General features: G+C 39.1%; 1 protein-coding gene across 1 annotated transcript in view; it reads left to right on the forward strand.

The window, feature by feature from the left end:
- Positions 1-27,355, forward strand: part of LOC139161085 (cation channel sperm-associated auxiliary subunit beta-like) — a 203,989-nt gene that overhangs the window by 87,729 nt on the left and 88,905 nt on the right. Inside the window, exon 16 of the mRNA XM_070739810.1 lies at positions 7,113-7,249. Coding sequence (XP_070595911.1) covers positions 7,113-7,249 — 137 coding nt within the window. The remainder of the gene's footprint in view (positions 1-7,112; positions 7,250-27,355) is intronic.

The following is a 27,355-nucleotide window of genomic DNA, read 5'->3' on the forward strand; positions in this document are numbered from 1 at the left end:
TCACTGCAAACCTAGTGTAATCATCACTGCAAAGCTAGTGTAATCATCTTACCTAATCTATTTATATTTTTCTGCTGTAAACCCAACACAATCATCTTCCCTAATTTATTTATATTTTTTCACTGTAAACCAAGTGTAATCATCTTCCCTAATCTATCTGTATTTTCCAGTGTGTACTCAATCTCATTACTATGTCACCTTTTCTCACTCCATTTATTTCATTATTATTATATCTTCATATTTCCTTATCATTAATAAATTCATAGTCTTGTGTTGTGGTTGGCTCTGGGCCAGCTCTTGCCCCAAGGACTGTGGGGGTGGATGTGGGTGAATCCTCCCAGTGTCAGAGGCCAGTTTTACTGCCGACTGCTTCGGACAGCAAAGCGCCAGAAGCAGGGAGTCAATGTGAAATGGGATCCTCAGAGGGGGTCAGAGCAGACAGCCCATTAGGGAGCAATTCATCATCATTATCCTCACTGGATTCGGATGAAGAGACATTCATTGATGTACGCAGCCACACGGCAATGACTAGGAAAGAGAAACTGCATAAATACTACAGGAGATAAGGGAGTTCACCTGTGGTTGGGTGTGCTTCGACTAATTGGGGTTGCCGTTAAATTGGCAGCGTTCTGGCTGCCAAAGTTTATCCATTCGGTGAAAGAGGAAGTGGCTTTCATCTCAGGATTCTCCAAGGACTCTCTCTTTGCATTGATTTCAGGACTTTGAAATTAAACCATAGTTAAGTGTGTGAATTGAAAATGTTTGAAGGAGAGTGGCTGTGATATCTTCACAGCTGCTTGTTAATTGCTTTGTGATTGTTTATTGTTTTTCACTGCATTCAGGGTATGTTGCTTTGAAGGTGAGCCCTTTGACTACCAAAAGGGTGTTTTGCTTCTATTTTACTTTTGATAAAAACAGTGTTCTTGACTTTTCAAGTGTGTGTGAGTCTGACTTTCTACCTTTGCACTTAATTGGGGGCTTGTGCCATGAGCCCGGCAGAACAGTCTTTATATAAAATTACTAAAAAGAATCTTTATTAATTTTTTAAACCTCTTAAAATTGTTATCATTCATTCATCATAATCTTGTATTCTTTAATTCCCAGCAATATTATTTATTCTCCTCCTTCTTCTTTCCCCTCCTTGCTCTCCATTAAATTTTCCAAAATATAACAATGTAATGTAATATAGCAATGCAATATAATAATAGTATAGTTCAAATTATCAATAAGCATATATTCATCTGATCCTCAGTAGAAATAAAAACCAATTACCCTATTCTACTTGTGGGTTTGTAAACCATTTTCAATTTATATTTCAACTAATAATCGCAATTATATTATTATTATTATTATTATTATTATTATTATTATTATTATTATTATTTAGATTTTTATGCCACCCCTCTTACTCGGGGCGGCTCACAACAATAATAAAAAACAATGTAAAACAAATTTAATAATTAAAAGTCACTAAAAATACCCTTATTAAAAAGCAAAACATACACACAAACATACCATGCATAAACTGTATAGGACCAGGGGAGATGTCTCAATTCCCCCATGCCTGGTGGCAGAGGTGGGTTTTAAGAAGTTTACGAAAGACAAGGAGGGTAGGGGCAATTCTAATGTCTGGGGGGAGTTGGTTCCAGAGGGTCGGGGCTGCCACATAGAAGGCTCTTCCCCTGGGTCCTGCCAGACGACATTGTTTAGTCGATGGGACCCGGAGAAGGCCAACTCTGTGGGACCAAACCGGTCGCTGGGATTCGTGCGGCAGAAGGCGGTCTCAGAGATATTCTGGCCCGATGCCATGAAGGGCTTTATAGGTCATAACCAACACTTTGAATTGTGACTGTAAACTGATCGGCAACCAATGCAGACTGCGGAGCGTTGGTGTAACATGGGCATACCCAGGGAAGCCCATGATTGCTCTCAAAGCTGCATTTTGTATGATCGGAAGTTTCCAAACACTCTGCAGAGGTAGCCCCATGTAGAGAGCATTACAGTAGTCGAATCCCGAGGTGATGAGGGCATGAGTGACTGTGAGCAGTGACTCCTGGGTCAAATAGGGTTGCAACTGGTGCACCAGTCGAACCTGGGCAAACGCTCCCCTCGCTACAGCTGAGAGATGGTTTTCTAATGTTAGCTGTGGATCGAGGAGGACGCCCAAGTTGTGAACCCTCTCTGAGGGGGTCAATAATCCCCCCCCGAGTGATGGATGGACAGATGGAATCATCCTTGGAGGCAAAACCCATAGCCACTCCGTCTTATCAGTGTTGAGTTTGAGTTTGGGTCACCCTAAACAGAGCGGCCAGGAAAGATTCTGCTGATTCAATCAAGGCAGCATGATATGCACATCTTGCCGCCTTGAGTGCCACTTTTTAAATCTTAATATGAGCTCTTACAAGTGTTCAATCGGATTCGGACTTACTCTTCCTCCATTGCTTCTCTAGACATCTATTAATAATATTCTATTATTCGTCACCATCAATATTATTCATTAACCCTATATTTTTCCTCTTCCTTTGTTTTTCTCTCTGTTGTAATTCCCAATCTCGTAACAAAATAGAATAACCATATAATTTCAATTTCAAATTACCATTGTCAATGAATTCATCCATTTACCATATATATATATATATATATATATATATATATATATATATATATATATATATATATATATATATATATATATACCTTCAACCATATACAGAAACTATTACCTCATATGTTCAAAATTCATTCCACTTTATACAAATAATTAAAAAACAAAACCTACAACCCGATGACCTACTTGTAAGTTTCGATGTCGTGTCCCTGTTCACACAAATACCTATTAAAGAAGCCTTGACAGCTATCCAGGACAAACACAAACTCCCCAAATATATCCTAGACCTTACCAACCACTGCCTGACCAATACATACTTCATCTATAATGAACAAAGATATAAACAAATAGAGGGAGCCCCCATGGGATCACCTCTATCACCTGTCATAGCCAACCTCTATATGGAATATTTCGAAAATAATGCTTTAGAGCAAGCCAAATACAAACCCAAACTTTGGCTGAGATATGTTGATGATACCTTTGTAATTTGGCCACATGGTAAAGAAAAACTAGACAATTTCCTCACACATCTCAACAGCCTACACCCCAAAATACAGTTTACTATGGAAACAGAAATCAATGATCAACTTCCCTTTCTAGATGTACTGGTCTATAAAAAAACCAATGGCAGCCTAGGACATACTATCTACCAAAAGAAAACCCATACCAACCGTTATCTAAATGCACACTCACACCACCACCCCGCACAAATCACCTCTGTGGCCAAAACTCTCATCACCAGAACCAAACGCTTAGCTGACCATGAGCACTTAAAAACTGAATTGAACAAACTCAAAGATGTTCTAATTTCTAATGGATTCAAAGAGAAAACAATAACAAACCTAATCAATAAAGAGACACCCCCCAAAAAACAAGATCAAGAACAGGACAATGGCACCACCATCCTTCCTTACATCAAAGGCACCACGGATAAAATTAGTAAAATTCTGCACAAACATAACATCAAAACCTCATTTTGCACTAACCAAAAAATATCTAATATCCTAAGGAGCCCCAAAGATAAAATCCAATTGGAATACCAAGGAATCTATGAAATCCCTTGCAAAACATGTGCAGCCACATACATTGGACAAACTAACCAAAGAGTGAGCCAACGCATAGCAGAACATGTGAATGCAGTCAAAAAACAAGAAAAGACCTCCTCCCTTGTCCAGCACATTAAAAAAACAGGGCACGAAATTGACTTTGAAAAAACTAAATTACTCCACAAAACAGAGAATTTATATAGAAGAATTTCTCTAGAAGCTATCGAAATTGAGAGAAGACCCCTTTGTCTAAATAAAAGAGATGATACCTCCCGCCTGCCAGAGATTTGGAAACCAGCCTTAAACAAAATAAACACTTCATAATAATCAGCATGTCAATCCTTCTAATAATTATGATTTTAGAATTTTATATTTGGAAATCAGCCTTAAACAAAACACCTCAAAAAAATCTCCATGTCATTCCTTCTAATAACTATGATTACACCAACCAATCAGATCACTGAAACGTGGTCACCCAATCTATTTGCTACATTCAAAGCAAATCTCCACCCCCACACTACATACTAGGAAGAAATGTCAGTTGCAAACATTCCATTTAAAACAACACAAAGATTGGAACTACAGCCTGAAGATGGTGGCTGAGTGTGGTTTGATGGCTCAGCAATTGCCTGCTTTGTAGAAACTTCCTGGTGAGTCAGGACATGAAATTGATTTTGACAGTACTAAATTAATTTCCAAAACAGAACACTACAGCAAAAGAATAATCATGGAAGCCATCGAGATAGAAAAACATCCCCAAAATACGAACAAGCAGGATGATACCTCCCGCCTACCAGACATCTGGGACCTCGTCAAAATGTCGCCAGAAATTTCCAAATCCTACACGGGAAGAAACCCGAATATACCAAGACCGTCATACCTGTACCCGTGAAAATCTACGAACACACACACACACACACACACACATATATATATATATATATATATATATACACACATCATATATATATGACGGTCTTGGTATATATATATATATTATGGTCTTGGTATTATATATAATATATATTCAGATAATATACAGTATATTCATTTGTAATTTTCTTTGTCCAGATCTTCTTCCACCAGCTCTTCTTCTTATTTCAAATTATCTTTGTATAGCTTATATAATTTTTATTTCTATTTTTCAAACTCATATTTCCAGTGCAGTTATTATCCTTTCAAAATTTTCCATTCTTTCTTCCATGTTACAAAATTTATATATTCTGTCCCTTATGTATAATCCCAAACTTAGATGTTTTCCTATCACGTTTCCATTCCCATAGTTGAATCAGTGGTTTTTTCCATCCACAGTTCCTTCAGTCATCAGTAGCAACTAATATTATCCTTTCTTCTCACAAGTAAACACAAAGATAATTTCATCATCACCACCACCACAGTAGATAAGATATTCCAAATTCAAGGTCAGCCCACAGAGAGGGGCGACATACAAGTCCAATAATTAATTAATTAATTAATTAATAAAGAATGAATGAATGAATGAATGAATGAATGAATGAATGAAAAATAAACCAGAGATTCCTACTGTAAAGGGTCCAGCAGATTGGTGTCTATTGCTTTCTCCCTAGAGTTCCATAGAGCTCCTTATACATATTTTCTTATTTCAATAATAAAATTCTTAGCAAATAAATCTAAAATTTTCCAGATATTACAGTTATCCAAGTTTAAGTGCCCTTAGCTAATAATATATCCACTTTTGGGCTCTTTGCAAATGCCAAATCTTTCCGCTGTCACCTTACTGCTAAACAGCTGCTTCCTTCCATTTCTAGCAAAGTTTTGTTCCGGTTACAAAATAAACTAAAAAAGATCTCAAGATTTTGTTTGGCCACCTCACTCATCAGCACAACTTTAAGATTTCTTCTTCACTTCTCCAGCACAATTCTTAGTTCCCTTTGCAGGTGACTCCGCGCCACGCTGCATCAATTCTTTCATTGCGGTTTCGGCTCAGCTTTGTCGGCTTAGGCACAGCTGCCTATCCAATTTCACACCGCTGCTGATGCAAGACAAGCTGGTTAATCTGGTGGGGTACGCCGACCCCAAACCAGATCCCTAGCAGCGTTCCCAGCATCAAAACCAGGGGCCCCTGGACAGCGAGGATTCAGAGTTCCCCCACGGGCCCGACCCTCTCCGCTTTCATTAAATTTTTATCACTGGAACTTTTGCAATTCATTTTTTAATTTTATTGAGCAGAACAGTTTGAAAGCATCAGAAAACCTGGCCATCTTATTTTTTTTGTCCAATATGTACAAGATGACACATATAGGCATGAACATAAATATGAACAAAGGAAGTAAATACAGATAAATGGGGACAGTAAGACAGGGACAGTAGACACGCTGGTGCGCTTATGCACGCCTCCTTTATGGACCTCTTAAGAATGGAGTGAGGTCCACGGTAGACAGTTAAGATTGAAACTGACGGTTTGAGGCTGTAACAACAGAGCTGGGTAGAGCACCTTGCTCCTCATTCCTAAATCTAAGTCATTTTAATACTCTGGTGGGCAGAGTATTTACTCTGCAAGTAAAAATACAGGTCAGAACAGGATCTTTTTCCATTAAAGGATCAGGTAAACATTTAGGATTTTTCTGGTTTTGAAGCTACTGATGAGCTACTATCTGACTAGGAATGCTTTCTATCAAATTGGGCTGGTTCATGAACCATAACCAGGGGTGGGCTACTGCCCAGACAGGGGTGGGGACGCAGTGGGGTAAACTGCGCTCCACCCCAGAACACCCAATTTGCACTGAAAGATGTTGAAAGAAAATGCAGGGCATCTTGCATAAGCCACCCCCCACAGTGTGGTAGTAAAAATTTGGGTAGCCCTTCACTGGCCATAACCATGAACACTATGTAAAACAGGATAATTTTGTCACAGCCTTTCAGGTTTATATGAGATTGTCAGACCCTTGATATCAGCTACATAGATTATCCCAATATTAAATTTATTAAACAGATGGATACAACAAAATAGTTTTTACTGAGTTGGTTCTATTACTGTTAACTCTCCCTTGCAGAATGTATATTTTACCTCTTCCTTTAATTAAAAAAGAATAATAATGGGCATGGACTTAACAATCTTAACTGCTGTTGCTTTGATTCATGTTCCAGTGTTGGATATTTTTATAATATGTCAGAAGACACATAAAAGTAAATTGAATGAAGTGACAATGAATTACTTAAATAGAATCTGCATGGCAAAACAAGAAGAGACAGGATCAAGGATCAATTGGTTGTGAATAAATAGAAATTTAATATGCACTGAATATAAGAATGATTGGTCTATATGCTGCCTGCAGACATGAATGCACATGTATTTTGGTGTGTAGACTATGCTATATTGTTGACCAAGTACCCTTTAGATTTTTTCTTAAAATAGTAAAAAAATTGTACTGTACATCTAAATGAAGAAATCAAATAATTACTTCTTCACTTTGTTTCAGGAGGTTGACTTAGGTTTTGAAGCTCCTTTATCTCCACATTTTGTTACTGAAGAGCAAATGATGTTTTTTCACCATGGACCACGAGGTTCTACGCCAACATTCTCCAACTTACACAGAGGGAAGCGCATAGATTATCAGTAAATACCAATAGTATCTAAATTATTCAGCTTTCTTAGAATTACTCCAGTATTAATGTATTTTGAAATATTGTTTCCTAAGAATAAGAAATAGCACTCAAAATATAGATTTAAAGGATAGAACTTGTAGTATACCTGGCAAATATTAACGGACATAGAAACATAGAAACATAGAAGACTGACGGCAGAAAAAGACCTCATGGTCCATCTAGTCTGCCCTTATACTATTTCCTGTATTTTATCTTACAATGGATATATGTTTATCCCAGGCATGTTTAAATTCAGTTTCTGTGGATTTACCAGCCATGTCTGCTGGAAGTTTGTTCCAAGGATCTACTACTCTTTCAGTAAAATAATATTTTCTCATGTTGCTTTTGATCTTTCCCCCAACTAACTTCAGATTGTGTCCCCTTGTTCTTGTGTTCACTTTCCTATTAAAAACACTTCCCTCCTGAACCTTATTTAACCCTTTAACATATTTAAATGTTTCGATCATGTCCCCCCTTTTCCTTCTGTCCTCCAGACTATACAGATTCTAGTAATGCAGAATTGAGATTATACAAGACCCCCTCTAACATTTCTTTTTGATTAGAGTATGGGAGATTTTATTTTAGTATTTTACATTGCCTCTCCGGTTGGATCTTGGTAACTGTTTAACAGAAATATGCATATCATGAGATACTGAAGGGGGTATCTTAATAAAGATACCAACATACATTTTTTGGGTTTTAGCCTTGCTAGATTTGTGATTTTAGTATTTGTTGGCCTTTTTTTGTTAATAGTTCTAGGCACCAACAGTATTTTTTTTAAATTTTGTGACAAAATTTTCTAATGTGGGAGTTGAAAAAGATTAAAATTAAACTCTGGATAGATGTTGGAAAATTTCAAAACGATGGGCAACTTTGTTAACAACTACAGAAAGTATTTTAATAAAAGTAGATTAATTATTTATTATTGCCATTACATAACCAATATAAACCTTTGGCATGAATTGAAGCTGCCAAGAAAGAAAATAATTTCTGTAAATATTGTAAAATTGAAGCCAAAACTACTCAGAGAAAATGATTGTTTACCTAAGATCTTTATGTCAGAGTCCTTTTTGGTGGCTTTTGTGGTAAGTTAACATCTGTTGAATCTTCTCTGTTAATGTCTGCAAATACAATGTCTATAATTTATTTTTATTTTTTATTGATTGATTGATTTTGTCCAATACACAATGAGGGTTTTATTTATTTATTTATTTATTTATTGGATTTGTATGCCGCCCCTCTCCAGAGACTCGGGGCGGCTAACAGCGACAATAAAACAGTGTACAATAGTAATTTGGTATTGATGATTAAAAATCAATTAATATAAAAACCAAACATACATGCATAGAATTGTAAAGGCCTAGGGGGAAAGAGGATCTCAATTCCCCCATGCCTGGCGGCAGAGGTGGGTTTTAAGTTGTTTACGAAAGGCAAGGAGGGTGGGGGCAGTTCTAATCTCTGGGGGGAGTTGGTTCCAGAGGGCTGGGGCAGCCACAGAGAAGGCTCTTCCCCTGGATCCCGCCAGGCGACATTGCTTAGTTGACAGGACCCGGAGAAGATCCACTCTGTAGGACCTAACTGGTCGCTGGGATTCATGCAGCAGAAGGCGGTCCCTGAGGTAATCTGGTCCGGTGCCATGAAGGGCTTTATAGGTCATAACCAACACTTTGAATTGTGACCGGAAACTGATCGGCAACCAATGCAGACTGCGGAGTGTTGGTGTAACATGGGCATATTTGGGAAAGCCCATGATTGCTCTCGCAGCTGCATTCTGCACGATCTGAAGTTTCCGAACATTTTTCAAAGGTAGCCCCATGTAGAGAGCGTTACAGTAGTCAAGCCTCGAGGTGATGAGGGCATGAGTGACTGTGAGCAGTGACTCCCGGTCCAAGTAGGGTCGCAACTGGTGCACAAGGCGAACCTGGGCAAATGTCCCCCTCGCCACAGCTGAAAGATGTTTCTCTAATGTCAGCTGTGGATCGAGGAGGACGCCAAAGTTGTGAACCTTCTCTGAGGGGGCCAGTGATTCTCCCCCCAGGGTAATGGATGGACAGATGGAGTTGTCCTTGGGAGGTAAGATCCACAGCCACTCCGTCTTGTCTGGGTTGAGTTTGAGCTTGTTGACACTCATCCAGGCCCTAACATCTTCCAGGCACTGGCCCATCACTTCCACTGCTTCGTTGGCTGGACATGGGGTGGAGATGTATAACTGGGTATCATCGGCGTATTGATGATACCTCACCCATGCCCTTGGATGATCTCACCTAGCGGTTTCATGTAGATATTAAATAGCAGGGGGGAGAGGACCGACCCCTGAGGCACCCCACAAGGGAGAGACCTAGAGGTCGACCTCTGATCCCCTACTAACACCGACTGCGACCGACCAGAGAGGTATGAGGAGAACCACTGAAGAACAGTGCCTCCCACTCCCAACCCCTCTATTTGGTGCAGAAGGATACCATGGTCGATGGTATCGAAAGCCGCTGAGAGATCAAGAAGCACCAGGACAGAGGACAAGCCCCTGTCCTGGGCCCACCAGAGATCATCCATCAACGCGACCAAAGCAGTTTCTGTGCTGTAGCCGGGCCTGAATCCAGACTGCTGAGGACCTAGATAATCGGCTTCTTCCAAGGACCGCTGGAGCTGAAGTGCCACCACCTTCTCAACAACCTTCCCCATAAAGGGAAGGTTGGAGACTGGACGGTAGTTATTGAGTATGGCTGGGTCCAGGGAAGGCTTCTTGAGGAGGGGGCGCACAAGTGCCTCCTTATAAGGAGCTGGAAAGGACCCACTCCCCAAAGAGGCGTTGCCACCTCCCGGACCCAGCTCCGCGTCACCTCTCGACTGGCCGAAACCAACCAAGAGGGACACGGATCCAGTAGACAGGTGGCGGAACACACAGCTCCAATGGCCTTGTCCACTTCCTTAGGTGTCACCAAGTCAAACCTCTCCCAGACAGATGGACAAAGACGTTTAGCCCCAGTCACCTCGACTGACTCGTTGTCAGTCGACTCTGTTTTACAATTGGAGTCGAGGTCCGCTCGAATCCGAGCAATTTTATCAGTGAAAAATGTGTTAAAATCCTCGGCACTACTCTGCAAGGGCTCCCCAACTCCCCCCTGGTTAAGAAGGGAGCGGGTTACCCTGAACAGAGCGGCCGGGTGGGATTCTGCTGATGCAATCAAGGTGGCATGATACGCGCATCTTGCTGCCTTGAGTGCCACTTTGTAAGTCATAATATGAGCTCTTACAAGTGTTCGATCGGATTCGGACTTACTCTTCCTCCATCGCTTCTCTAGATGTCTCTTCTGGCGTATGTGGGTACACACATAGTAAAATACCTGATGAAGGTTATAGAGGATATACTCATAGTAAAATATATCTAAGGAAGAATAGAAGAGAAGTTATAGGAATAGAACATATCAATGAAAGAATAGAAGAAGAGATATAGGAATAGAAGAAAGGTATAGGAAATATAGGAGAGCAATAGGACAGGGGACAGAAGGCACTCTAGTGCACTTATACTCGCCCCTTACTGACCTCTAAGGAATCTGGATAGGTCAACTGTGGATAATCCAAGGGTAAAGTGTTGGGGGTTTGGAGATGACACTATGGAGTCCGGTAATGAGTTCCGTGCTTCGACAACTCGGTTATTGAAGTCATATTTTTTACAGTCAAGTTTGGAGCGGTTAATATTAAGTTTAAATCTGTTGTGTGCTCTTGTGTTGTTGTGGTTGAAGCTGAAGTAGTTGCCGACAGGCAGGATGTTGCAGCATATGATCGTGTGGGCAATACTTAGATCTTGTTTAAGGCATCTTAGTTCTAGGCTTTCTAGGCCTAAGGTTGAAAGTTTAGTCTCGTAGGGTATTCTGTTTCAAGTGGAGGAGTGAAGGGCTCTTCTGGTGAAGTATCTTTGGACATTTTTCAAGGGTGTTAATGTCTGAGATGTGATATGGGTTCCAAACGGATGAGCTGTATTTGACGATGGGTCTGGTGAAAGTTTTGTAAGCTCTGGTAAGTAGTGTGAGATTGCCAGAACAGAAGCTACATAGGATTAGGTTTACAACTCTTGAAGCCTTCTTGGCTATGTTGTTGCAGTGGGCTTTGGCACTTAAATCTTTTGTTATTAGTATACCGAGGTCTTTAACCAAGTGGGGGTTATCTGTGATAATTTGATTATTCAGTTCGTATTTGGAGTTCAGATTCTTTTTCCCAATGTGTAGGACAGAGCATTTGCTAGTTGAGATTTGGAGTTGCCATGTATTAGACCACTCAGAAACAGAGTTCAGGTCTTTTTGGAGAGTAGTTGTGTTATCAGTGGTGTTGAAGAGTTTTACATCGTCGGTGAAGAGTACACAGTTGCTTGTGATGTAATCACAAAGGTCATTGATGTAGAGAATGAAGAGTGTTGGTCCCAGTATACTACCTTGGGGAACACCACTTTTAACTGGGACGGGCGTGGATATGGTACTTCCTATTTTGACTACTTGTTGTCTGTTTGACAGAAATGCTGTAATCCAGCTGTGGAGGGATCCTGAGATGCCATAGGATTTGAGTTTTAGGAGTAGTTTGTCGTGGACCACTGAATCAAAGGCTTTGCAGAAGTCAATATAAATTGCATCTATAGACTTCCCTTGATCTAGATGAGTTGTCCATACATTTTTGCAGTGGAGGAGATGCAGGATAGTTTTTTTTCTGAATCCAATCTGTTTGTTAGAGAGCACATTATTAGTTTCTAAATGGAGAGCAATTGATTTGTTTATAATTGATTCCATGACTTTGAATGGGACGCAGCATAATTATATTGGTCGGTAGTTATCGACAAGAGAGGGGTCTCCTTTTTTGAAGATGGGGATGACCGTTGCTTTCGACCATAGCTTACGAAGTGTGCTGGTTCTGAAGGAGTTTTCAAAAAATATGCTTAGTGGTTCAGCTATGGCAGAAGAGAGCTTTTTTAGGAAGTAAGCACATAGACCATCTGGTCCAACTGATAGAGAAGGTTTAAGGTCATGTAATGCTTTTTCAACTCAGTCTACTGAAGTCTACTTGGGTTAGGTCGTTGAGGGAGTTTGAGGTGCGATTGATGAAATTGGGGGATGAGCCATTGCTGTTAAAAAAGACAGAGCCAAAGAAAGAGTTGAGGAGGTTGGCTTTGGATGAATTATCATGGTATTCTTTGTTGTTGGGTCCTTTGAGAGGTGGGATAGGTCTAGAGTCTTTGAGTTTATTGTTGACAAAGTTATAGAAAGCTCTATTAGATTTGGTGCGTAGGAGGTTTTCCTCTTGTTTGTTGTAGTAGTTAAGGCATTCTGCTTTTATTTGATTGCAAATGCTTTTATATCGGCTTTTGAAGTTGGAAACTTATCCTTTTTTGTTTTTCCTCCAGAGAGATTTTTTTCTTGTTTGTAATTTTCTTATTGAGATGGGGAGGTTATTTTTTTTGTTTGTGGTACATGTTAGAGGTACATGAAGTCTGATAATAATTTTCATTTCGAGTAGGAATGTGTTGTAGAGGTCATCAGTACAACAAAATTTACAAGAGAATGAAAAAAAAATAAAAGCAACAGAAGAAAAAATCCAAGACATGGGACAGAAGGTAGAAGAATATGAAGAACACAACTATGCAGTCTGCAGAGGCTTCGATGAAGCAATAACCAACCTTGAACTCCAATCCACATCGCATGGCTTGAGATTTCAAAATATTGAAGAAGAAAGAGATGAAGATTTATCAACAAAAATGGCAGAAGTAATAGGAGAAATATCACAAACTGATCCAGGAGAACTGATAAGAGAAATAGAAGAAGCTTATAGAGTTCAAACAGGATATGTAAGACGGCACAACTTACCAAGAGAAGTACACATTAAGTTTGCAAGAAGAATAATTAAAGATGATATCTTAAGACAGGCAAGAAATCAGACCTGGAAACATAAAGGGAAAGATATCACGATTTTGAAACAAGTTCCCAAGAGGGTAAGAGAAAGCCAAAGAGAATATTACTTCCTCACAAGTGTTTTAATCAAAAAGAATATTGTTTTTCAATGGTTGGTGCCAGAAGGTCTCACCTTAACTTGGCAAGCAATGAAAGTGAAGATAGAGAGTGTGGACCAAGCAAGAGCTTTTTTTGCACAAAGCGGATTGGACAAAATTGATCAACTTCAGATAAAATTTAAGAGCAAAGAAAAAGAAAGGGGGGGCACTGGTGGAGAAAGGGGAGAAACACAAGAAGTTAAAAAGAAACAACCACAGGTCCAACAAGAATTGGTCTTAGATACTAGACTGCGTGAACCGAAAGAAACCAAAAAATACTATAAATAAAGATGACACATGACTTGAAATTTTTTTCAGTCAGTGTTAATGGATTGAATAATCTGAAAAAAAGAAATCAAATATTGACTAAACTCAAGAAACAAAAAGCACAAATAAATATTTTACAAGACGGTCATATTAAAAAAATCAAAGAGAAGCCTTCTTAACAACTCAAAATTGGGAAAATTATATACTAGTTTGGCAAATCAAAAGAAAAGAGTAGCAATGTATATTGATGAAATAATAGAATCCAAACAAATATATAATGACAGTGAAGGTAGAATTTTAATGGTACAATTGGATTTAGAAACAAAACTTCTTGTAATTGTTTCAATTTATGCACCAAATGACAAGCAAAAACAATTCGATAAAGATTTGCATGACAAAATAAATGAATTATCAATAGAAAATATGATAATAATAGGAGATTTGAACGCAATCTCAGACAATCAAATGGATCACACAGGGGGGAAAAAGAGAAGGAAAAAAAGGTAATTTTACCTGCGACATTTTGGAAAATGCACACAGAACTGTTATTAAAAGATATATGGCGAGAGTACCACTTAAAAAATAAAAAATATACTTTTTATTCTAACCCGCAGAAAAGCTGGTCCAGGATTGATATGGCCTGGGCCCCAGCACATACAATGGACAAAATTAGAGATATTGAGATCGAGACTAATACCTGGGCCGACCATAATCCTTTAGTTATATATTGGAAAGGTAAAAGAAAAACAAATAACTGGTCGATGAATAGAAATATAGTAAAGGATCCCGAGTATAAAAAATGGATAGAGAAAGAATTAGAGGGTTTTTTTTAAATAAACAAAAATAATTATACCACCCCACAAAATCTTTGGGATACAACAAAGGCATATATACACAGGTTAACAATTTCCTTCATGGCAAAAAAAAAAATAAAGAGAAGAAAATACAACATCAAGAATTAGAGGAAGAATTGAAAAAATTAGAATTGCAAATGCAAAAAGATGAGCATGATGATAAAGTTAAAAATCAGAGAGAAGTAATAAAACATAAACTAAGGTTGATTGAACAAGAATCAATGGTAGGAAAAATAAAGAGAGCAAAACAGGAATATTTTGAGCATGCAAATAAACCAGGAAGATGGTTGGCATATAAACTTAGGAAAGAGAGGGAAAATAAAATTATTAAAAAATTAATAGATACTAAAGGTGTAATAAGACATAGAACAGAGGGGAAAAAGGAAATAGCATTAGAATTTTATAGGAAACTATATGAGAGGGAAGAAATAAAGGAAGATTCAATTTTTGAGTATTTAAGGACTATAGATTTACCAGTTTTAACTGAAGTTCAACAACAAAGATTAAACAAGCCTATTACAGAAATAGAACTAAGACAATCTATTAAAAACCAGAAAAATTACAAAGTGACAGGCCCATATGCAATACCGGCAGAATTTTATAAGTTAGATATTGAAATACTTTTTTAAAATATCCTAGAAATATATAATCAAATAATAGCAGAAGGTAAACTACCCAAAACATGGTCAGAAACTTTAATAACTTTAATACATAAAGTGGGAACAGAGAAGAAAAAATTTGAAAATTATAGACCAATATCATTATTAAATGTGGATTATAAAATTTTTATATCAATTTTGCCAACAGGTTTAAAAACCATATAAATGGTATGATACATGGAGATCAAAATGGATTTTTACCAGGAAGACAAATAAAAAATAATTTAAGAACAATAGTAAATACGTTAGAATATTATGAGCAACATCCAGACAAACAAATGTCACTTATATTTTTAGATGCTAAGAAAGCGTTCGATAACGTAGATTGGAATTTTATGAAAATACAATTGAATAAGATGGAGGTAGGAACTACATTCTTCAATATAATAGATGCTATATATTCTGAACAATCAGCTAGAATCATAATAAATAGTGAGCAAACTGAAAAATTAGCAATACTAAGAGGAGTGAGACAAGGTTGTCCAATATCACCATTATTATTTATTTTAACATTAGAAGTTTTGCTGATAAAAATAAGAGCAGAAAAGGAAATAAAGGGATTGAAGATTAAAAAAGAAATTTATAAAGTGCAAGCTTTTGCCGATGATGTAGTTTTTATTATAGAAGATGCTACAACATCAATTCTAAGGTTAATAAACTTAATAGTAGAATATGGGAACGTCGCAGGTTTGAAAATAAAGAAAGAAAAGACACAGATACTAACAAAAAATATGACAGAGACACAGAGAAAATATTTAGAAAATTTAACAAATATGAAAATCACAAAAAATGACCTCCAAAGCCATATCTTTAAAGAATGACAACTACTTAAAACTGCTAGGACAGATTAAAAAGGATTTGGAAATTTGGAATAACTTGCAATTATCACTAGTTGGAAGAATTTCTACAATTAAAATGAATATCCTTCCAAAAATGTTATTCCTTTTTCAAGTTATCCCTATTAATCCCGGACCAATTTTTTTTGCAGAGTTAAATAGTATAACAAAAAAAATTATATGACAAGGCAAGAAACCAAGAATAAAACAAAGTTCATTAGAAGACCGTAAAGAAAGAGGAGGCCTAGGCCTCCCAAATTGGAAATTATATTACCAAGCTACTGCCCTAACATGGATAAAAGAATGGCTAACTTTGGAAAACCAAAGATTGCTTAATCTAGAAGGCCACGATTTAATGCTGGGCTGGCATGCCTTTATATGGTAGGGAAAGTTGAAAACCCATTCATATTTTAAAAGTAATATTATTAGAAAAGCACTGATTGACGTTTGGAATGAAATAAAGAAAAATCATTTCTTAGTAATGCCAGAATGGATCTCACCAATTGAGGCCATTTCACACCCGAACTTTCTAAAAGATAGGAAGATATGGAAATATAGGGATTTATTGGATAATCAGTTAAAATTAAGAACGAAACAAGAACTACAGGAGTTAGGTATTGATTTGGATTGGTGGCAGTATGCGCAGATTAGTTCTAGATATCAAAAGGATATCAAAACTTATATTTTCCGAAAAGAAAATAACATATTAGGTAAATTGTTAACTCAAAATCAAGGGAAACTAATTGGAAATGTATATAAACATTTAATAAATTATAGAACAATAGGTTGGATACTGAAAGAATATGATCAGTTGGTGCAAAAATTTTGGAAAAGAGATAAATTTGGAAACATGGGAAAAGTTATGGGTATATAATTGGAAAATAACAAAATCAATTTCTTTTAAAGAAAATCAAATTAAGATGTTTTATAGATGGCATCTTCCACCATATAGGATTTCTAAAACGTTTCCTAATGTTTCTCCCACCTGTTGGAAATGTAAAAAAGAAATTAGTACATATTTTCATGCATGGTGGACTTGCCTTGAAGCCAAGAAATATTGGAATAAAGTAGAGAAATGGTTAAAGGAAATAACGAACGAGAAGATTAGAAAGACTCCAGAATTCTTCCTAGTAGGTATCTCAGATATGAAATATAAAAAAGAAATATAGTATTTAATAATTCACATTTTAGTTGCGGCAAGAATCATATTTGCGCAGAAATGGAAAGAAAAGGAAATACCAAAAGATGAAGAAGTATTTTAAAAAATCATGGAATGTGCAGAACTAGAAATGATGACAAGACGCTTGAACAATCAAGCAGAAACAGAATTTTACAAAATATGGGACAAAGTGTATAAATGGTGGAATCTTAAAAATAGTTTTAAAATTATATAAGGATAAATTTATAATCATTTGAATTTATTAAATTGAATATATATATGGTAGAGTATTAAGAAATTAAAAGGATAAGGGTTTTTTTTCTTTTAGATTGAATAAGTGATTTTAATTATTATATAATATTGTTATAATAGATATAAAGTAATAGATTAAAAATAGTATAATGATAGAGTATTTTTGCAATATTAACAATTTTTAATGTCTTTTTTATTATCTGTTTAATTAATTGACTTTAATTGACTTTAATTAATTTACTTTAATTAGTTTAATTAGTTTAATATCATTATTAAAATGATATTCTATAGACAAGATAACTTATTTGAGTTACATGAATTATAACATAAAGATGGAAACACAGAGGTAAATTAAAAAAGAACGTAAATATTAAAAATTGTATTTCTGTATTGATCTGACTATATTTAGATTTTTCTTTTTTGTACTAGTTAGACTTCTAAGACAAGCAGAGAAATGGTAGCTCCTTTAAATGTTAAATGTTGTCTGTCTTGTTTGCTTAAAGAAAAACAATAAAATATTATAAAATAAAAAATAATTTTCATTTCGAGTAGGAATGTGTTGTAGAGGTCATCAGTGGTGTAGCATTCAGAGAATATAATTTTCCAGTTTAATGTTGAGAGGTGGGCTTCAATGAGTTTGTAGTTCGCTTATTTGAAATTGAATTTTGGTGTTGTATTATTTTGGTGGATCATAGTGTGGCTTAGGTTGAGATTGAAGTTCATCATGCTGTGGTCGCTGTAGGAAAACGGTTCTGTTATTTGTAAGCCATATATTGCACTTTTGCTGTTGCAGAAGATGAGATCCAGACAGTTATCAAGTCTGGTATTGTTAGTTACTAGTTGGTCGAGTGCAGATAGGTGACGGTATTATATATATAGAATGGATGGGTTCCGTGCCGCATTCATTTAAGGACCAGTTAATGTGTGGTAGGTTGAGGTCTCCGAGGAAGATAATGGGGTATGGGCAGTTGGTTGCCCACATTAGTAATGTGGATAATTTGTTTGCATGTTCGATGTCGTATTCCAGGGCTCTGTAGCAGAGTAAGAAGCAAATTGTGGTATTTAGGGATAAATCACAGACATTAGTTTCAGGTACCAATAAATCCTGTGCAACTTTGAGGATTTTTAGGTTCAGCGATTTTTTGTAGAATATAGCTACTCCGCCTCCTCTGCAGGATTCATGGTCTGAGCAGAAAACATGGTAGTTTTTTGATGTGATAATGGAGTCTGGGTAGGAAGCATTTAGCCATGTTTCGCATATAAAAATTATATCAAAGTTGGAGGTGTCAAGTAGAAGGAGAAATTCAAACATCTTGTTGACTAAACTTCTAGCATTTAATAGTCTACATTTGAGATTGGTCTTGTATTGGGGATTGGTTTTGGGGTGGTTAGAGGAAGTAAGGGGCATGCTTTCCTATTCTTTGTTTGAGGTGATAGGGATGTCCATTTGTTGTTGTGGGATGGTGGTCTGGCAGGTGTCAGTTTGATGTTGTGAGATGGTTCTGGGTTTGATGCTTTCTGTGTGGTAATCTATGTAAAGGTTTGTTTCACCAAGTTCATAGCGTCTCTTGAGTTCTGCCCATAGTTCACGAGAGCGAATATGTTGGAGGAAAGAAAGATCTGGTCTGGATCTGAGTTTGTTGAAAGACTTGTTATTTCTGGCAATGTGGTTAATGGTCTTGATGAATTGCTGTTTTATTTGTTCATTTTTACATACCATGTAGCAGAAGCGGGGGGCTATTGAGCCATCATTATACTTGTGCTCAGGTCCAATTCTGGTAACTTCCAAAATGTCTTCTTGGGTGATTGTTTGTGCATGTGGGTGATGGAGGTGGATGATATTTCTTATTTCTGTTATATCTGATTCATGGCTTTCTTCAAGACCAAAGAGGATAGTATTCTGGCGTTTTTGTTCATATTCCATGGCATCCTTGACTAGGGTAGAGATATCAGTGGTAGATTTAGTGGGTTTTTGGAGTATTGGAAGTGGTTGAGGTTGAGGTTGGGGTGGTAAAGTGATGAGTGGTATTTTGTCGGGTGCGTATTTGGATTAATCAGTGTTTGGATATTTTTCTCCATGGATGAAAGTCTTGATTCAATATTTTCTATGAATGCTTGTTGGGTTTTGATAGCTTCTTTTAAGGTGTTAATCTCATCAGACAAACTGCTGAGTATATTTAGCTTGGGGGTGCAGGATGAGCACATATAAAGAAATGAAAAGTTAGCTTTTAGAAAGGTGGCAATATGTTTAGAAATATTGAGGCAGTTGTGGTGTGCAGACTGGTTGCAGGTTTGGCAGGTGGGGCTGTGGTAATTAGTGAGGTTGCTATAAATAGCAGCCTGTGGGTTTGGCCATTGTGGAGGATTATCTGATCGTTGTGTTTCGTGACTGCTTTACTGACTTTGACTTTTTGTGTTCTGATTTTCCCCCGCTTTGAAACTAAACCAGAGCAAAGTGTGTGTTACTTTGTGAAAGAAGGACTGTGAATTGCCTCACAGCTACAAGCTAAGTATCACAGAACTGATAAGGGACTTGTACACATTACCAGTTTGTTTGGAGATGAGTTCTCTTTGCTATACCAAAAGAGGGCTTGGTTTAAGTGAATTTTCATTATAAAGAACATTGTTTTGAATTTGCAAATGTGTGTGTGTCTGAAATTTGTACCTGTGAATTTTTGGGAGGATTCTACCAGAGAGCCCGACAGAACACATTTAAAGCATTGATAGTTGTGATTATCAATTGTTGCTTGTTGCTGTATATTCTTTTTGATTGGTATGTCTGCTTTGAGATTCAGCGATGGAATGGAGTAGGTTAATTAAGGCTATTTCCTTATTTCTGGGTTCGGCTGAGAATGGGCTTGCTGGCTTTGGGGATTACTGTGGGAGTCCCAGTTATTAAGTTATTTGAAGATTAAAGCAGCATCAACTTTAGGCATAGCTTGCACTTAGCGAAGAAAAAATCTTGGCCTTTAAACAATACCCTGACTGGGTTTATGGCTTCCTGCTCTATGGGCCTCTTTACAACCTGGTTGTCATGGTGATACTTTTTTCAGAGAGGCAAATAGCTGGAACAGGCAAGAACAATGGCTTTCAAATGTAAAGCACCCCCCCTCTTCCTTTACAGTTAGCACTTTGAAATTTTAAGCAGATTAGAACAATACTTTTACAAAAATCACTCTTGAGGCTGAAGGCAAAGTTGTACCTGGTAGTTTATGCTTGTTTTATTACCCCAAATGGTCTCTACCCCTCCCGCATGAACATCTCAATAGTCCCTGCTTACCCTTTGATCAGGATAGCTGAAGGATCAGAAGATTTTCCTCTTAGCTGAGCTTTGTGGATGCTTTCCGCTAGAAGTCCTTCAGTTTTCTTCCAGCTGAGCTTTCTGGAGGCTTTCTGCTAGAAGTCCTTCAAGGTAGGAGTCCGTGGGCACTTCTTTAGTAGTTGTTTTAGTATTTTTTCATTGTTTTAGGTACTTTGGAGATGTCTTTTCGCTACTTTGAAAGGAGCAGGTCTTCCAGAGATGATCAGATATTGTTGAGAAATTTCAACCATCTTTGGTTCTCCTTTAGAATAAATAAGTGAATCCGTATGGGATTGAGCAGCATAGAAGTTTAGATAGATGGATGGATGGATGGATAAGGAGGAGACCAGAAGACTCGGGATGGCTATATCAGATAAGAATATCAGATAAGAATGTATATTCCGGTGCTGCGGGGGAGAGGCAGATATGGCGGGAGCCATCGAGCTAGCCATTCCAGAGGAAGGAGAGATTGCTACTTAATAGAAATCCCATGTTCCGGCTCCATGAGCTCAACGCTGGGTACTGGTGATGAGTGTAATTCTGGCCCTGGATTCAGGCTGCTGCTACTCAATGCCAGTTCGGTGGTAAATAAAGTTGTCCTCATCCAGGATTTGATCCTGGATAAGGAGGACGACCATGGCATGTGTGACTGAAATGTGGCTGGGCCCAGAGGGCGGAGTTCCTCTCTCTGAAATCTGCCCAGATGGGTTTCAGATATGGCATCAGCCTTGACCCCAGGGAAGGGGAGGAGGAGTGGCTATTATAGCCAGGGAGAGCCTTTGCCTGTGTAGACTCATTGCTCCAGACTTATTGTCTTAGACGACTTTAACCTGCCATCGCTCGGCGAAACCTCTGGGCTAGCACAGGAGTTCATGGCCACCACGACAACCATGGCACTGACTCAAGTAGTACAGAGTCCAAAAATGAGGGGGGGCACGCACCCAACATGGTATTCCTTTCTGAGCAATTGAGTAAAGGTCTGAGACTATTGGGCTTAGAAGTGTTGCCTTTGTCATGGTCAGACCATTTTCTTGACTTCCTGGCTCCAATCCTTCCCTGCAGGGAGGCAGAACTGAATAGGCAGTTCCGTCCCAGATGCCTGATGGACGCAGAGGGCTTTCAGAGGGCGCTTGGGGTTATTCCAAATTCACTCATTCACAGTTCGGTGGAGTCTCTTGCTGAGGCCTGGAATAAGGCTGCAGCGGAGGCTCTTGACTGGATTGTGCCGTTGCGACCTCTCTGTGGCACTAGACCCTGTAGAGCTCCATGGTTCAAGGCAGCAAGATGCGCATATCATGCCGCCTTGATTGCATCAGCGGAATCCCACCCAGCCGCTCTGTTTAGGGTGACCCGCTCCCTTCTTAACCAGGGGGGAGTTGGGGAGCCCTTACAGAGTAGTGCCGAGGATTTTAACACCTTTTTCACTGATAAAATTGCTCGGATCCATTCTGACCTCAACTCCAATTGGATAACAGAGTCGACTGACAATGAGTCAGTCAAGGTGACTGGGGCCCGTACCTGCCCACCTGTCTGGGAAGAGTTTGATCTGGTGACACCTGATGAAGGGGACAAGTCCATTGGAGCTGTGAGTTCTGCCACCTGCTTACTGGATCCATGTCCCTCCTGGCTGGTCTCGGACAGCAGGGAGATAACACAGAACTGGGTCCAGGAGATTGTCAATGCTTCTTTGGGGAGGGGATTCTTTCCGTATTCCTACAAGGAGGAACTTGTGCGCTCCCTCAAGAAGCCTATCTTGGTCCGGCCATTCTCAACAACTATCGTCCAGTCTCCAACCTTCCCTTTATGGGTAAGGTTGTCAAGTAGGTAGTGGCGTTCCAGCACCAGCGGTCCTTGGAAGAAGCCGATTATCTAGGCCCTCGGCAGTCAGGATTCAGGCCCGGCTACAGCATGGAAACTGCTTTGGTTGCGTTGATGGATGATCTCTGGCGGGCCCGGGACAGGAGTTTATCCTCTGTCCTGGTGCTTCTTGACCTTTCAGTGGCTTTCGATACCATTGACCATGGTATCCGTCTGCACCGGCTGGGGGGGGTTAGGAGTGGGAGGCACTGTTCTTCAGTGGTTCTCCTCCTACCTCTCTGGCCAGTCGCAGTCGGTGTTAGAGGGGGGTCAGAGGTCGACCTCTAGGTTTCTCCCTTGTGGGGTGCCTCAGGGGTCGGTCTTCTCCCCCCCTGCTGTTTAATATCTACATGAAACCGCTGGGCAAGATCATCCAGGGGCATGGGGTGAGGTATCATCAGTACGCTGATGAAACACAGCTGTACATTTCCACCCCATGTCCAGTCAGTGAAGCAGTGGAAGTGATGTGCGGGTGCCTGGAGGCTGTTGGGGTCTGGATGGGTTTCAACAGACTCAAGCTCAACCCTGATAAGACGGAGTGGCTGTGGGTTTTGCCTCCCAAGGACAATTCTATCTATCCATCCATCACCCGGGGGGGGGGAGAATTATTGACTCCCTCAGAGAGGGTGTGCAACTTGGGCCTCCTCCTTGATCCACAGCTCACATTAGAGAAGCATCTTTCAGCTGTGTCCAGGTTCACCTGTTTTACCAGTTGCGGCCCTACTTGGACCGGGAGTCACTGCTCACAGTCACTCATGCCCTCATCACCTCAAGGTTCGACTACTGTAACGCTCGCTACATGGGGCTACTTTTGAAGAGTGTTTGGAAACTTCAGATCGTGCAGAATGCAGCTGCGAGAGCAATCATGGGCTTTCCCAGATATGCCCATGTCACACCAACATTCCCAAGTCTGCATTGGTTGCCGATCAATTTCCGGTCACAATTCAAAGTTATGACCTATAAAGCCCTTCATGGCACCGCACCAGAATTTCTTCAAGACCGTTTTCTGCCGCACAAATGTTTGTGTGTATGCTTTTTAAATAATGGGTTTTTAGATTTTGAATATTAGATTTCTTATTGCATATTGTTTTATTGCTGCTGTGAGCCACCCCGAGTCTGCGGAGAGGGGCGGCATACAAATCTAATTAATAATAATAATAATAATAATAATAATAATAATAATAATAATAATAATGGTGGCAACACTATCAAGGCTATAAACACGTGGGCCATACCTGTCATTAGATACACAGCTGGCATAGTGAACTGGACTCAAGCAGAGCTGGACAACCTGGACAGGAAAACCGGAAAATTAATGACGATCCATCATGCACTACACCCCCGCAGTGACATTGACAGGCTGTATTTACCAAGGAAAATAGGCGGCAGAGGACTTTTGCAAGTGAAGCAGACAGTAGAAGAAGAGAAGCATGCGTTAGCTGACTATGTGAAGGGGAGCAAAGAGTCAGTGTTGATGGAGGTCAACAATAGGAAGCTTCTCAAGGTGAAGTAAACTAAGAACCAGTACAGAAAAAATGTAACTCAATGTCGTATGGACAGTTGGCGGAACAAAGCATTGCATGGACAGTTTTTGGAGAAGATTGGAGGCAAAGTGGATAAAGAAAAGACCTAGTCATGGCTTACAAGTGGAACACTCAAAAACGAGACAGAAGGACTAATACTGGCGGCACAAGAACAGTCCATTAGAACAAATGCTGTCAAAGCCAGAATTGAAAAATCAACAGACGATCCAAAGTGCAGACTCTGTAAAGAAACAGATGACACAATTGATCACATACTCAGCTGCTGTTGTTTCTTTGTGCGTGAAAACAGATGCAAAAAAGGTGTTGAGCAGTTCTGCTTTCTCTTTATTGTCCGTTACTTCTGTGCCGTCTCCTCTTTCTAACGGACCGACTGCTTCCTTGATTTTTTTGGGGGGGTGTTTATGTGTTGGAAGAAGCTTTTTTTATTGTCTTGGACCTTTGTTGCTAGGCTTAGTTCATACTGGGCTTTTGCTGTCCTGATTTTTTCTTTGCAGATTCTGGCCGTTTGTTGGTATTCTGCCTTGGTTATGTGCCCTTCTTTCCATTTTTTGTATTTGTCTTTTTTCATTCAGTTTGTTTGTTAGGTCCTTGTGTAGCCAAGCTGGTTTCCTTTTGGATTTTGGGTGTTTCTTTTTCATCGGGATAGCATTGTTTTGGGCTTTTGTGATCATGGTTTTTAAGATTTCCCAAGCTTCTTGAGTGGTTTTGCCTTTTAGGACTGTTGTCCAAAGGATCACTCTCAAGTTTTCTCTCAATTGAAGTCTGCTTTTTTAAAATCTGGGATTTTGGTGTTGTTGGGTCTACTTGATTGTGTTGATATTATATTGTATTTGAGAATGTTGTGGTCACTTTCACCCAGCACTCCATCTGTTTCGACCCCACTGATCACTTCTTCTCTGTTTGTGAGAATTAGGTCCAGTGTGGCTGCCCCTCTAGTTCCTTCCTCTACTTTTTGGACTATGAAGTTGTCTGCTAGGCATGTCAGAAATTTGTTTGATTTTTCGCTTGGTGCGGAATTATTTTTCCAATTTATGTCCGGGTAGTTAAAGTCTCCCATTATTACTGTGTTGTTTTTCTTGCAAATGTGTATCAGTTGGTTGTTGAAAAGGCTGTCCATTGTTTCTGTTTGGTTTGGTGGTCTGTAGTACACACCAATTGTTGTGGATATAGCATTGCTTCCAGCTGTACGGATTCATCTCCAGTGATTTTAGAAGCCGATGTCTTAGAAGAACTTGAACGATTAAAGATAAATAAGGCAATGGGTCCAGATGGCATCCACCCCAGAGTTCTTAAAGAACTCACATCTGTCATTGCTACCAGTGTTCCCTCTAATTTTTTGGGGGGGTGGGCGGAAAAGTATAGTGTCTGAGCGGCAGTCCCTTCGGGACTGGGCGGCACAGAAATAATAAATAAATAAACAAACAAACAAACAAACAAATAAAAAACCCACCCTGTTTTGCCTCAGAGAATTTCAAAATAAAATACTGTACTGTGTGTCTATAACAGTGAGCTCATAATAGGGCAACTCTATCAATATCAAAATGCCACTTAAATAGTTGAGCTAGTTTCAAACTAGATTTTGATTTTCTTTCTCTCTTCCTTACTCCCATTCTTTTTCTTTCTCTTTTCCTTCCTCTTTTTTTTCTATCTGTTTCTCTCTCTCCCTCTCTTCCTCTCTCTCTCCTTCCCTCTCGGCTTCTGGGCAGGTTTGGAAAACTCTGAGTTGATGATGATTTTTAAGTGAGCGATTGCTCACTGCTCAGCTTAGAGGGAACTATGATTGCTACCCCCCTGACTGATTTGTTTAACCAGAACATCTCCTGTTAACAGGAGATGTTCCTGAGGATTGGAGAATGGCCAGTGTTGTGCCTATCCACAAGAAGGGCAGTAGAGAAGAAGCTGGTAACTACAGGCCAGTTAGCTTTACAATAACTTATTGGACCCAAATCAGCATGGCTTTACTGAAGGCAAATCATGTCAGACTAATCTCATTGATTTCTTTGACTATGTCACAAAGGTGTTGGATGAAGGTGGTGCCGTGGATATTGCTTATCTGGACTTCAGCAAAACCTTTTATATGGCTCCACATAAAGAGCAGATAGATAAATTACGGTAGTGAACATTGGACTTAATCCCTGGATATTTCAGTGGATTTGCAGCTGGCTGAAGCGTAGACATCAGAGAGTTATTGTTAATGGCGAGTATTCTGAGCAGAGACAGGTTACAAGCGGTGTGCCACAAGGGTCTGTTCTGGGTCCTATTCTGTTTAATATGTTTGTGAGTGACATTGGGGAAGGTTTGGTAGGGAAGGTTTGCCTATTTGCCGAGGACTCTAAAGTGTGCAATAGGGTTGATATTCCTGGAGGGGTCTGTAATATGGTAAATGGTTTAGCTTTACTAGATAAATGGTCAAAGCAATGGAAGCTGCAGTTTAATATTTCCAAATGTAAAATAATGCACTTGGGGAAAAGGAATCCTCAATCTGAATATTGTATTGGCAGTTCTGTGTTAGCAAAAACTTGAGAAGAGAATGATTTAGGGGTAGTGATTTCTGACAGTCTCAAAATGGGTGAGCAGTGTGGTTGGGCCATAGGAAAAGCAAGTAGGATGCTTGGCTGCATAGCTAGAGGTATAACAAGCAGGAAGAGGGAGATTGTGATCCCGCTATATAGAGCGCTGGTGAGCCCACATTTGGAATACTATGTTCAGTTCTGGAGACCTCACCTACAAAAAGATATTGACAAAATTGAATGGGTCCAAAGACGGACTACAAGAATGGTGGAAGGTCTTCAGGATAAAACGTATCAGGAAAGACTTAATGAACTCAATCTGTATAGTCTGGAGGACAGAAGTAAAAGGGGGGACATGATCGAAACATTTAAATATGTCAAGGGGTTAAATAAGGTTCAGGAGGGACGTGTTTTTAATAGGAAAGTGAACACAAGAACAAGGGGACACAATCTGAAGTTATTTGGGGGAAAGATCAAAAGCAACATGAGAAAATATTATTTTACTGAAATAGTAGTAGATTCTTGGAACAAACTTCCAGCAGATGTGGTTGGTAAATCCACAGTAACTGAATTTAAACATGCCTGGGATTAACATATATCCATCCTAAGATAAAATACAAGAAATAGTATAAGGGCAGACTAGATGGACCATGAGGTCTTTTTCTGCCGTCAGTCTTCTATTTTTCTATATTTCTAAGCAATTTTTCCCATAGGAATCAATGTAAAAGCAAATAATGTGTGAAAACCCATTAGGAAAAAAATAAAAGCTCGGAATTTGGGTGGGAGGAGGAGGAAGAAGAAGATAAGGAG

Source organism: Erythrolamprus reginae, chromosome 1 (assembly GCF_031021105.1).
Source record: "Erythrolamprus reginae isolate rEryReg1 chromosome 1, rEryReg1.hap1, whole genome shotgun sequence".
NCBI lineage: Eukaryota > Metazoa > Chordata > Lepidosauria > Squamata > Dipsadidae > Erythrolamprus > Erythrolamprus reginae.